General features: G+C 39.5%; 1 protein-coding gene across 2 annotated transcripts in view; it reads left to right on the top strand.

Annotated features, from left to right (window-relative positions):
- The window catches only part of ap1g1 (adaptor related protein complex 1 subunit gamma 1), a 40,721-nt gene that overhangs the window by 15,156 nt on the left and 11,795 nt on the right, over positions 1-13,770 (top strand). For both annotated transcript variants that reach the window (XM_079809394.1, XM_079809393.1), the window contains exons 2-18: positions 444-647; positions 752-876; positions 1,549-1,690; positions 1,791-1,887; positions 4,484-4,560; positions 5,563-5,658; positions 6,266-6,346; positions 6,435-6,533; positions 7,684-7,739; positions 7,966-8,079; positions 8,159-8,299; positions 8,764-8,818; positions 10,117-10,239; positions 10,367-10,456; positions 10,541-10,665; positions 10,782-10,886; positions 11,018-11,159. In XM_079809394.1, coding sequence (XP_079665520.1) covers positions 447-647; positions 752-876; positions 1,549-1,690; positions 1,791-1,887; positions 4,484-4,560; positions 5,563-5,658; positions 6,266-6,346; positions 6,435-6,533; positions 7,684-7,739; positions 7,966-8,079; positions 8,159-8,299; positions 8,764-8,818; positions 10,117-10,239; positions 10,367-10,456; positions 10,541-10,665; positions 10,782-10,886; positions 11,018-11,159 — 1,869 coding nt within the window. In that variant the 5' untranslated portion in view covers positions 444-446. The remainder of the gene's footprint in view (positions 1-443; positions 648-751; positions 877-1,548; positions 1,691-1,790; positions 1,888-4,483; positions 4,561-5,562; positions 5,659-6,265; positions 6,347-6,434; positions 6,534-7,683; positions 7,740-7,965; positions 8,080-8,158; positions 8,300-8,763; positions 8,819-10,116; positions 10,240-10,366; positions 10,457-10,540; positions 10,666-10,781; positions 10,887-11,017; positions 11,160-13,770) is intronic.

The following is a 13,770-nucleotide window of genomic DNA, read 5'->3' as shown; positions in this document are numbered from 1 at the left end:
CTTTCTTGGAGCAGATCAAATAGAAAGAGTTCATATCTGTCTGCTTGTATTCATTGATGAAAATGTAGGCATGTGCAGTAATATTGAAAAGTGAGGATGCAACGCATCGTCATATCGAATCGTTATCAAACTGAATTGTGAGACCAGTGACGATTCACACCCCTATTAAATACAAAGCACTCGTGGTGAGATGGACAAAAAAGTCTGTGATGCATCAATCTCCAAAAAAAGTTGGCCCTGAATGAGAGATGTCGAAGTGGTGCAATTTTTCAGAGAGGGGTTTAGTGTGAAATTGTGTTGCTTGCTGTCAAAATCTTATGATCCCAAGATCTCATGTTGCTCTGGCAAGTGCCAAGATGGTATAAATCTTCATTTGTCTTTGTGGCACATATATAGGTGCTACTGTGATTATTCCATTGGCTGACATTGTACTTTCATTACAGAGGATGCCAGCTCCGATCAGACTGCGGGAGCTGATCCGGACAATCCGGACGGCTCGAACCCAGGCGGAGGAGCGAGAGATGATCCAGAAAGAGTGTGCTGCCATTAGGTCATCCTTTAGAGAAGAGGACAACACATACCGCTGTAGAAATGTGGCTAAGCTGCTTTATATGCACATGTTGGGCTACCCAGCACACTTTGGCCAGGTGAGAGAAAAGTTTCAGGAATTTCAGGGTCATTATTGGAATCTTTAACCCACTTTAACCAGACAGAATTTTGCAGTGTATGATGGGCAAAATCTCATTTTCAGCTGGAGTGCCTGAAACTGATTGCATCACAGAAGTTCACAGACAAAAGGATAGGATACCTGGGAGCCATGCTGCTCCTCGATGAGAGGCAGGACGTCCATCTCTTAATGACAAACTGCATCAAGAAGTGAGTGAGCAGAGGATCTCATCTAGTCTCAACACTTCCATCAGTCACAACTGGCTGTGTGATTGGTGGGAATTTTTGTGACCGTTGTAGGTGGAGAGTGTAAAGTGCAGGATGATTGGAAGCTGCTTCCTGAGTTTGATGGCATTTTAAATGGCATCTCTTACTTTTCCATTTTAGAATCCCTCAGACATCTTATTTCAATTCTAAAAAGAAATCCAAACCAGCGCCCTAAGTTATCATCTGTTTCTACAGAACTCATTTACACATTTTGGTTTCTAAACATTTGATAGTTTCATGCTCAACATTTTGATCAGTATATGCAATTCCTGGGAATTAAACCCATAACATTGGTGTTGCTAACATCATGCTCTATTGTTTGAGCTACAGGAAAGGTGTTTTTTTTTTTTCAACAACCTTGAATAGTTATTTTTCCTCATGTTGCCAATATAATCTCGTTTAAAAATGAATGATTTTAAGTTGCTTAGAAGCTGCCATTCCTTATCAGATGAATTTCCCAGCAAAATATTATTTGATTGATTGTGTTTTGGATACATTTGACATCAATATACGGGAAGCGTTCTCCCTCCCTTTAAAATTTGAGTCATTTTGCTGTCCTAACTATGCCATTTGCTAATTTCCATGAGTCCTCTACATCTAATGTTCTCTCTGCAGTGACTTGAACCACAGTACACAGTATGTGCAGGGACTGGCCTTGTGCACCCTGGGCTGCATGGGCTCATCTGAAATGTGCCGTGACTTAGCTGGAGAAGTGGAGAAACTCCTCAAAACGTCTAACTCCTATCTGAGGAAAAAGGTATTTCACACTCCTTCACAGCTGAACGTGGACTTCATGTCCAGTTGAATGTCGAGCTCTGAATGTGTGAACGGTTTTGACATGAGCTCTTTCCCCTCAGGCAGCACTGTGTGCGGTTCACGTCATCCGCAAAGTCCCCGAGCTGATGGAGATGTTCCTGCCAGCAACAAAAAACCTGCTCAGCGAGAAAAATCATGGTGAGAGCTCTGCTCTTTAACCTTTCCCATAGATCTCAATTTATAGTCATTAAAATGAATAAGGGTCAGTGACATGATGTGCATATTTTTATGTTCAAGTGCATTATTTCCTTTTAAAATAGCTTGATAAATTCATGACATATATCACTTTATTCTATAAAACCTATTTAGTTTGAATTTATTTTTAGGACATTTAAATAATATTTTTTTTATGTTTTGTTACCTTATACCCCCAAAATGTCATAAAAACGGTTAAAGAACAACTGAAACTTGTTTTAAAGCATTGTTCATGACTCAGAAATATGCATAACATAAGTTTTGAAAAGATTTAAAAAAAAAAACAGATTTTTTAAAGCTTTATTTGTCAACCCATTCCTACTAAGCAGTACATTTATCATATATGTGACCCTGGACCACAAAACCAGTCATAAGTCACACGGGTATATTTGTGGCAAAAGCCAACAATACATTGTATGGGTCAAAATTATTGATTTTTTTTTCCCTTTATGCCAAAAATCATTAGGATATTAAGTAAAGATCATGTTCCATGAAGATATTTAGTACATTTGCTACTATAAATGTATAAAAAATGTATTATTAGTAGTAATAATCAGTGCTAAGGACTTCACTTGGACAACTTTAAAGGCGATTTTCACAATATTTTTTAGCACCCTCAGATTCCAGATTTTCAATTAGTTGCATCTCGGCCAAATATTTTCCTATCCTAACAAACCATACATCAATGGAAAGCTTATGACTGGATTCGTGGTCCAGGGTCACATATGCCTTAATATAGTGGATACATTAATGCATGTTTAATTAAAATAATTATTTTTTTATCACATTAGTCTTATTTCTTTAATTGTGATTATTACAACTTAGTGAACATGGAGGTTTGAACTTTTTGAGTGGATGCTGCCAACTTGTGAACTGCCAACAAATGGTGGAAAAAAAAGGCTTTTTTTCTAATTAAAATGTTTGAAGCAAAACTTACTTTAAATATTGTTTAAATGGGTTATTTTATCAATTTATTTAGTTTCAAGCTTCATTATTTCCACTGTCCTCAATATCGTTTGTCCTCAAAACCATTACTTGTCAATCTAACTTTCAAAAGAAAACCACCAGAATCAAACAAAATTATAGAAATCTATATGTATGTACACTATATTGCCAAAAGTTTTGGGACGCCTCACCTGCCTTTACATACACATGAACTTTAATGACATCCCATTCTTAATCCGTAGGGTTTAATATGGAGTTGGTCCACCCTTTGCAGCTATAACAGCTTCAACTCTTCTGGGAAGGCTTTCCACAAGGTTTAGGAGTGTGTTTATGGGAATTTTTGACCATTCTTCTAGAAGTGCATTTGTGAGGTCAGGCATTGATGTTGGACGAGAAGGCCTGGCTCGCAGTCTCCACCATAATTCATCCCAAAGGTGTTCTATCGGGTTGAGGTCAGGACTCTGTGTGTGCAGGCCAGTCAAGTTCCTCCACCAAACTCACTCATCCATGTCTTTATGGTCCTTGCTTTGTGCAGTGGTGCGCAATCATGCTGGAACAGGAAGGGGCCATCCCCAAACTGCCAAAAGTTAAATTGTCTACAATGTAGACTGAAGCATTAAGAGTTTCTTTCACTGGAATTAAGGGGCCAAGCCCAACCCCTGAAAAACCCCACACCATAATCCCCCCTCCACCAAACTTTACACTTGGTACAATGTTGTCAGGCAAGTACCGTTCTCCTGGCCCGCCAAACCCAGACTTGTCCATCGGATTGCCAGACAGAGAAGCCTGATTGGTCACTTCAGAGAAGACGTCTCCACTGCTCTAGAGTCCAGTGGCGGTGTGCTTTACACCTCTGCATCCGGCGCTTTGCATTGCACTTGGTGATGTAAGGCTTGGGGGCAGCTGCTCGGCCATGGAAACGATTCCATGAAGCTCTCTACACACTGTTCATGAGCTAATCAGAAGGCCACACGAAGTTTGGAGGTCTAGCTATTGACTCTGCAGAAAGTTGGTGACTTTGTTATAATAACACTAACTGTTGACCGTAGAATATTTAATAGTGAGGCAATTTCATGAATGGACTTATTGCGCAGGTGGCAACCTTTCACGGAACCACGCTTGAATTGACTCAGCTCCTGAGAGGACCCATTCTTTCACAAATGTTTGTAGAAGAGTCTGCATGCCTAGGGGATTGATTTTATACACCTGTTGCCATGGAAGTGATTGCAACACCTGAATTCAATGATTTGGAGGGGTGTCCCAATACTTTTGGCAATATAGTGTATATATGTTTTATTTTATTTTTTTAATAAATGTGTATCACTCCTAAGTTGACACCCTTTTGTAAAATTACCCAGTCCCCAGTTAGAAATGGCAAACTTTAGCTCTTTATTTTCTTCTTAAGAATTCAGCTATTTTTTTTGTTTTTTGTTCAGATATAAGTCAGTCTTGTACATTAAACAACAACAACAGAATGTCATTTTGTTGTAAATTTTCAAACAACAATTGCTAATTAAGTGTTTTGGGTTGCTTATGAGTTACATAATGAAGTCCGTAGAAAATTAAATCAATGTATTGTTGTTTTTTTTTACAGGAGTTCTCCACACATCTGTTGTTCTGCTCACTGAAATGTGTGAGCGAAGTCCCGACATGCTCTCTCACTTCAGGAAGGTACGTAGCAAGCATTCATGCCTTGACCTTCAACAGTCACCTCTAAAACTGTTAATGCACCACATCAGCCACTCTGAGACAAAAACACTCTTATCTGTTGCTGATAGCGTTGACATGACTACTGAAATGAGACTGTAGTCCTTTTATTGAAATCTGGATGCTTGTCCTAGATTTAGCTGCAGGTGTGTTTATCTCACTGGGAGATGAATACGAGTTCTTCCTCTCCGTATATCTGCTTCTGCTCTTCCCACCCCCAGCCAGATCTACTGTGCCAGCACGCCCACCTCTCATGCTCATAACTGTAGCATTATGTTAAGCTCTTCTCTGAAAGTGACTCTTTTTTCCAATTCCCCCCTAACATCTACTTCATATTTTTTCTGTCATTTGTCTTTGTTACAATTCCTGCATTGTGTTAGAATGAAAAGGTAAGAGGACATTCTGGTTTCATAGCTGGTGCATGCTCTTAAAGAAAACAAAACAGTCTCATCCTCATGGTCACTGTAGATGTAGACAATTTTTGTTTTTGATGTACTGTTTATTTTGCAATTGTTGTCATTTTAAGTGTTTTCTTTTTCAAAATTGTATACAGGATTACGTAGACCTCATATGCATTTTCACCTGTCCTGCGTTTACCTTTTAGATTAATTTTAATGGTTCTCTTTCATACAGTCACTATTGGGTTGTGGTTTTTCCAATATGTACATTATAGTGGGGGCACATATGAAATGGAGACATTTCCCGAATTATTGAAGATTATATTAATAAACAGAGGAAAAAGTGCCTAACAATTACAAAAAAACACTGACATGATATCCATGTCTTAAACATCTTAATTAAATGTAACCAATCTATTGGAAGATGATCAACTCAGGGTGCCTACTTGTATTGACACTTACTGACCCTTTTTATGTGTTGTCCTGTTTTAAAATCTCAATGATCCTGCTGTGGCCTTGCTGATAGTTCATCCTTTTTTTTCTCCCACTGATTTTTTTCTCTCTCTAGCTTGTTCCGCAACTTGTACGAATCCTGAAGAACCTGATCATGTCAGGCTACTCCCCTGAGCATGATGTGTCCGGCATCAGTGACCCTTTCCTTCAGGTATAGACACATCTCATGTCTATGTTGCTATATTTAACAGTGCCATAAGTGATGTCGGCTGTTCTGGAACTTCTGATAGAATTACAATTTCACACGCCCCCTTGTTCTAAAACCCCGCCCAAAGAAGTTTAGAGGAAATTGCGCATTCCTATGACAAACGCTTTGCTTGTGAAGCTGAGAATGGTGCTTGAACGATTCATTTCAACATGCTCTCAGCTTCCTGCTTCGCTAAAATGGACTGATCTATGAACATGCAGAATGATTGACAGACGAAAAGTGCCTGTGAATTTTCTGTTTGGCTAAACCCCATTTACAGAACTTAGGGTAGTCACAGAGACATGACTGTTTCAGTGGTATGTCATGTAATAGGGATATTTCCTGAGTGCCATTCCATAAAATAAAATCTCTTACAGCACCTTTAAAGTTGCCGTCGATGTGAATTACATTCTGTAATGTATCTCGTCATTTGTTTGCACAAAACTGATTTTTAGAGTGTTCCTTAAGTTTGCAATCCATTTTTCCCTTATGAGGTGATACCTGTTCTTTACACGCTAAAGCAATCTGATGAGCTCCTCTGGGCCACTTTGTGTCTCTTGGCATTTTTAAGGTGCGGATATTGAGGCTACTGAGAATTCTGGGAAAGGGTGATGATGATTCTAGTGAAGCTATGAATGACATTCTTGCACAGGTAAGAAGTATGATTAGATCCACTTTAGAACCACGTACCTTTTCTTTTCTACCTTCTAAAGATTTCCCATCAAATTGTTTTTTAATAGGTTGCAACAAACACAGAGACGAGTAAAAATGTAGGCAACGCTATCCTCTACGAAACGGTTCTTACTATTATGGACATCAAATCAGAGAGTGGACTAAGGGTGAGTGTTGTTCAGAAATGAGTGGATTGTCAATTTCCTAATATATTTAAAGGTTGTCTCAGGGCTCCAGACAAATATTTGAGAGCAGTAGCATCAGTGCCACAAAGTTCTCCTGATTTGGTAGCGCCTGGATTTTTTAATTAATTATAAAATTACTATTGTTTTGCATTAATAAGTGCAGTAACTAATGCTATTGCATGTTTATTTCTTGGAAATACACATTTGACAGTAAATCACTGAGCTTGAGTTGAGATGCAAACAAATTCAACTAAACAAATTTCTATAGAGAATATTTATTTTGGTTATCACATTAAAAATAACTGGAAAAAGTGTTTCCACTCTCAAAAGGTTGTGCAAACCCTGAAATGAATAATGTAAAAACATTTAAAAAACAAAAGCAACCATTTCTGCCACAATACCATGGTTACAGTTAACGTTACTACATTGAATCCATGGTGAATATTGGTGATTTGTGGACTGAAAAGCCTTCTATAATTAGTTTGATCATTGCACCATGTTTATCCTGGTTTCCACGTCAGTGGTATTTGATCGGATATGGTTTATAACAGAGAATTCAGCGCCGAATTTGAATAATTTTTACTAGATCTTGCGGTGATGTCATTAATACTCCGGCGAATTCAAGCACTTTCTCACTGGATGTCCCAGCACTGTGTAGTAACGGTGCTGTGTGAACAAGATTGGCTGCATTATAGTTTTTTTCTTATTCTAAATTGATCAACATTTGTGTAAGTTGTGGAATTGTGTTGGGAATTGTGCAATTAACATGTAACATTCTCAATGATATACTGCTGAAATGAACGAAATGCCTTGAAAAAAGATCTGTTCATTTTGCTGAACGAGACTCCGAGTCAGTAAAATGATCTGAACTTTCCATCACTACTGTGCTGTCTAATATTGTTTAGAGCTGATCAACTGTCCGCAATGCACATATATGCTTTCTTTTTGTTTGCTGTTTGCAACAGAAAATGGCAGCTCTTATCAGTTGGGCAACGTAATGGTCGCACCATAACCTCAAATGTACAAAATTTACTTGCACTGGCAAGAAAAGAGGTTGCAAAATGCGACCATTTGATCGCAGTCTGGAGCCGTGGTGTCTGCAGAAAATGATTAATCTTTTATTTTATTTCAGGTTTTAGCAATTAACATTCTGGGACGTTTTCTTCTCAACAATGACAAAAACATCAGGTATGTTTTGTTTTGTCTGTGACTTTTGACCATAGTGTGACATTCAGAAATTGCTGTTGCATGATGAAGATTTTGAGTGATCCATCGACTGAGTGTTCCATTGATGATCTCAATGTCTCTGACAACAGCTTTATTGTCGACTGAAATGGCTCATTTCATGTGCTGTCCACACTAGACTTGATTGTCAAAATGGCAGGGCTTTGACATTATTACTCTCCCTGATCAGATATGTGGCACTGACATCTCTACTGAAGACTGTGCAGACGGACCACAATGCTGTGCAGAGACATCGAAGCACTATTGTGGACTGCTTGAAAGACCTTGATGTGTCCATTAAAAGGTAATTTGTGGGCTGGCTGTATGGATTTTTATATTTTAGTTATGGCATAAGAGGCTGCTTACACTTGTCCTTCCACAAGGCGTGCAATGGAGCTGAGCTTTGCCCTGGTCAACGGCAACAACATCCGGGGCATGATGAAAGAGCTTCTGTATTTCCTGGACTCCTGTGACCCTGATTTCAAAGCGGACTGTGCGTCAGGGATCTTCCTGGCTGCTGAGAAGTAAGGCTGTTTATTGTGAAAACGTAAATCATGTTAAGCATAAATCATTTGAGAGAGAGCGCCAACTATTTCCATATTGAGAGACTGGATTCGCAGCAGTCACGCTGCACGTCCTTGTAGCCATTTTATAAAAGCCTGCAGACTGTTAGAGGTTTTAAAATATTATAGAAGCCTAGTTAAGTGGATACGATCAAATTCAATAAGCAAGCCCTTGAAAAACAAAGGTTTTGCAGAGTTGCTCAAGTGATTTGTGGAGCGACTTGTGACTGTGTGATGATAAAATGAGTGATCCATCGACAGAATCTGACTCTGTTGACACTTTTCTATCTGACAGTACTAAAAGGAGTTTGGTTTAGAGTGTTTAAAGGGTTTTCCGTATTTTTGCTTTAGTAACCTGATTTCATATTTTAGTGTGAGTTTTATTCTACTGTCTTGCAGATATAACTTGCACTTGTTTGTTGCAGGTATGCACCCTCCAAAAGATGGCACATAGACACCATTATGAGGGTTTTGACAACGGTAAATATCTTGTTCTCATTTTTTCACTATAGTCTGCTTGAATTCCTTTTATCAAACTGAAATATTCATGAATGTGATCTAGTTTAAAGTTGTGATGAAATGGAAATATTGATAGACCTTCTTTCCATTATTGTGATGTACATCAAAGCAAAATAGATTATTAAAAAAAGAAAAAAATGCAGGATGGGGACTTGGTTCTGTGCATCGTTTGTTAATTGGATTTTGAGATGTGGGGAAGGTTGGGATTTAAGAAGACTAAGGCCTTGTCCACACATACACAGGTATTTTTATTAACAGTTTTCCCTCCTTTAAAAAAAAAAAATTTGCGTCCACATGAAAACGCAAAACGCGCTATGAAGCGCTGTCAAGAGCATGGCAAACCATCAGGTGGCAATATAACCCTAACCGTAAAGCCACGTTGGCCAATCAGAAGCCTGGGAAAAAGGTTATTGCCGGTTCCGATTCTGACGCAACAAGCCAAAATCTCCGGTTTCACTGTCCACACGACACCACTGAAACCGAAGTTTCTAAAAATGTTAACCCTGGCAGGAGTTTTCTAAAAAGTTTGGATACTGCGTTTTACGTGTGGACGAACGGCCAAACCGCATAGAAAAAGCTGTGGTTTTGAAAATACACGTGTTCGTGTGGACATGGCCTAAATGATTGGAGAAGTCTTGCATAACTCACCATAGGAAGTAATTATTCACAGTAACATCTGTAACATGCATTTAGAAAAAAACTATGCTGTGGAATAGACCATGTTTGTTTTAACAGTGCTGTTGAACACTTGATGATATTGACAGTACACTGTAAGGAATAATCATGTTATTGCCAACAACAGACTTTCTTAATCTTAGCCTTGGTAATGTTGTTTTTGACTTGTGTGTGTCATGTAATACCCTTGTTCCAAAATGGTGTTGAAACTCCTGCTGAAGCCAGTGCTTGGCCGGGGAATCTGCAGAGCTCTTTCGGAATCGGTTTACATTTCGGCTGACTTGAGAAAAATGATGACATAACCTGCCCACAAGTCAACACACAATGTCTTATGAGTTTTGAGGACATTTTACCCTCCACAGTAATTTAATTCATTCTAGTTTTGCAGTAGTCTTTACTGATTGAGTTGCAGTTATTCGTTACAGAAATGATCCTGCCCTCTAGCAGTTCAAAATCAGAGCCATTTGTTCAGGCCCAGAACCACGTTTCCTGAGGTGGAAGTGTATGAAACGGCTCCCTTTTGGTGGCAAAGTGTATTAAGATACCCTTCTGATGTACCAATTTTATTGTGTCTGCTTTTATAGGCAGGGAGTTACGTCCGGGATGACTCTGTGCCCAACCTCATTCAGCTTATTACAAATAGTGTAGAGATGCATGCATACACTGTACAGAGACTCTACAAAGCCCTCCTGGATGACATCTCTCAGGTTAGAATCATCTCAACTAGAAAGTCACTTGACTTTTAATTGGTATTTACAATGTGTTAAGCTTGTCATCTGTTAGACTTAACAGAATTATGTCTATGTAAATTAACTCAAACTTTTCGACCTATAGCAACCTCTAGTACAGGTGGCATCCTGGTGCATAGGAGAGTATGGAGACCTTTTGGTCTCAGGCCAGTGTGAGGAAGAGGAACCTATTCAGGTAAATGCCACTATGAGCTCAAAATACGCATGCACAGTTATTTTAAAGGCAGTACAATTGTATAATTCTGATTTCATCTCACAGGTTACTGAAGATGAGGTTCTGGATGTTTTAGAAGGTCTCCTTGTTTCTAACTTGTCCACCCCTGTAACGAGAGGTTATTCCCTGACTGCTATAATGAAGCTATCCACCCGTTTCAGCAGCGTCAAGTAGGCATACCTGTTCTGAGGCACTTTTGATACAAGGATATATTTTCTTGAAATGAGTTTGTGTCCTGAAATGGATGAGGCACTGATCTTCCATTTATTTTCATTTTGCCCTGCAGTCGAATCAAAAAAGTGGTGTCGATATATGGCAGCAGCATAGACGTGGAGCTGCAGCAGAGAGCTGTGGAATATAACGCACTTTTCAAAAAATATGATCACATGAGGTAAAAGATCACCTACTGTTCCAGACTCCTGTTTGTCTCAATTTCAAAAGCCAGTCACTTTTTGTATTTGATAGTTCACCCCTAGCTCTAGTTCGTTGTCCTCATCTAGTCTCTTTCTTTTTCCCATGAAGACCTGCATTACTAGAGCGAATGCCTATCATGGAGAAAACGGCCAGTAACGGCCCATCAGAGATTGTGCAGACCAATGGGGAAACAGAATCAACCATACTGGACACAAAACACCTGCCCAGCATCACTCAACCAGCCAGTCAGGTGAGTTTTCTAGAGCAAGGTTTCTCAATCTTGATTTTTTTCTTTTTTTTTTGTACTTCCTAAACAATAGCAGAGTAAATTATTTTTGTTGTGGTTGGCATGTTATGGGTCAAAGAACGTGGTTAAAAGGCTGACAACATGGTGAATGCAATGTGTTTGGGAGTGCATTTAAACTAAAAAACATACACTATATGGACAACAGTAATTGGACACCTCTTAATTCTTGAATTCAGATGTTTCCGTCAGACCCATTGCCACAGGGGTATAAAATCAAGCACCTAGCCCCGCAGTCTGCATTTACATTTTTTTTTTTGAAAAAATTGGTTGTTCTGAAGAGGTTAGTAAATTCAAGCGATGCACTGTGATAGGATGGGACCTTTGCAAGGAACAGCAGCAACTTAGCCACAAAGCGAAAGACAAGATAAAATCACAGAGCGGGGTCACTGAGTGCTGAGGCACATCGTAAAAGTCACCAGCGCTGTGCTGATTCCATAGCTGAAGAGTTCCAAATGTCCACTGGCATTAGTATCAGCACACAAACTGTGCGGCGGGAGCTTCATGGAATGGGTTTCCATGGGTGAGCAGCTGCATGCAAGCCTCACATCACCAGCTACAATGTTAAGCGTCGGATAGAGTGGTGTAAAGCATGCGGACACTGGACTCTGGAGCAGTTGAAATGGGTTTGGTGAAGTGACAAATCACGCTTTTCAGTTTGGTATTCTGATGGGTGTGTCTAGATTTGATTGTTACAGTTTTGCCAACTGTAAAGTTTGGGGGAGGAGGGATAATTGAATGGGGCTGTTTTTCAGGGTTTGGCCCTGTTCATTCGGTGAAAGGAAATCTTAATGCTTAAGCATACCAAGACATTTTGGACAATGCTATGCTTCCAACTTTGTGGGAAGGCCCTTTTCTATTCCAGCATGACCGTACCCTAGTGCATAAAGTAAGGTCCATAAAGGCATGGTTGGATGAGTTTGGTGTGGAAGAACTTGTCTGGCCCGTACAGAGTCCTTACCTCAACCCCATCGAACACCTTTTGGATTGAACTTGGAACTGAAATTGCGAGCCAGTCCTTCTCGTCCAAAATCAGTTCCTGACCTCACAAATGTTCTCCTGGATGATTGGACAAATTCCCTCAGAAGCACTCAATCTAGTGGAAAGCCTTTTTCAGAAGAGTTGAAGCTGTTATAGCTGCAAAGGGGGGACAAACTCCATATTCATTCCTATATTTTTAGAATGTAGTGTCATCAAAGTCCCTGTTGGTGTAATGGTCAGGTGTCCCAATACTTTAGTCCATATAGTTAACCCCATCTACTGGTATTAAAGGGATAGTTCACCCAAAAATGAAAATTAGCCCATGATTTACTCACCCTCAAGTCATCCTAGGTGTGTGACATTCTTCTTTCAGACGAATAAAATCTGAGTTATATTAAAAAAATGTCTGGCTAATCCAAGCATTATAATAGCAGTAATGGTTGTTCTGTTTTTGAAGTCCATAAAAAATGCATCTGTCCGTCAAATAACGTGCTCCATGCGGCTCCGGGGTGTTAATAAAGGCCTTCTGAAGTAGGGATGAAACGATTACCGGTTTCACGATAAACCACGATAAAATTTAGTGACGGTTAGTAATATCGTATAAAATTTTATTATCATTAAAACCGCGTGTGATTATCACGGTTGTGAAAACTCGCGGTAAATCCTGTGTAGTCAGCGTCAGTCAGGCGCAGCACCGCTGTTTTTTGAATGATAAGAAATGGCAGAAGGCAGTGACAGCACTTCTGGGGATTGTTCAGCCTCTAAAAGGACCAAATCTGAGGTGTCATATTTTGGCTTTTACAAAAGTCCTGAGGGAAACTTAATCTAAGATGGTCACCCTGTCTGCAGAACATGCCAGAAGAAAGTCACTGTAATAGGGGAAACACTTCAAAACTACGAACGGCAAGTGGACTTTGACCTCAATACCAAAACTACATCTGGGAAATAATAACGTGAAGCGAACGAACAAATTTAGTCAAGACTAACATTTAAGGGATAATAATCAGGGCTTGACATTAACAACCGCAATTTGCGGGTGTAACGTTATTTCGGCTGCACACTAGCCACTCTGGCTGTTGAACTTATAATAGTCTTCTCAAAAGCCATCAGTTATAATCGCGTTGCGCATTATAACCACTCACACGTGTTTCTATTGAGTTTATGAATGCAATGTCTCATAATCAGAGGCGTTCAGATTAGCCGGAGTTTCATTCAGAGCGCGCGCCGCTCTTACTCGCTGAAATCTACACTAAAAGCAGAGATAAACGTGCGATGTATGCAGGAGATTCATTCATCATATAGTGGTTGTACTGCTTTTGTTCTATTTCAGCAGCGAAAATGGTTTTAAAAACACAGCAGAAGCACAGCGCGTCTGATATGACTGGCATAACGCTGGTGAATTTAGGGACCGTCTCTAAAGTTACATACAACATTGGTAACGTTACACGTTTCAAACTTCAGCATTTGAAGAGAATGACAGTCATAAAACTGACTGTAAAGTGATCATTTAGGTGTCAGGTATGATGCACACATTTTGATATTTAATAAAATAAACTGTCAAATCATATGGAAATAT

This window comes from Gobio gobio (genome assembly GCF_949357685.1).
Source record: "Gobio gobio genome assembly, chromosome: 2".
In the NCBI taxonomy this organism is placed as follows: domain Eukaryota; kingdom Metazoa; phylum Chordata; class Actinopteri; order Cypriniformes; family Gobionidae; genus Gobio; species Gobio gobio.
The sequence above is the reverse complement of the archived record's forward strand: the minus strand, read 5'-3'. Positions and strand labels throughout refer to the sequence as shown.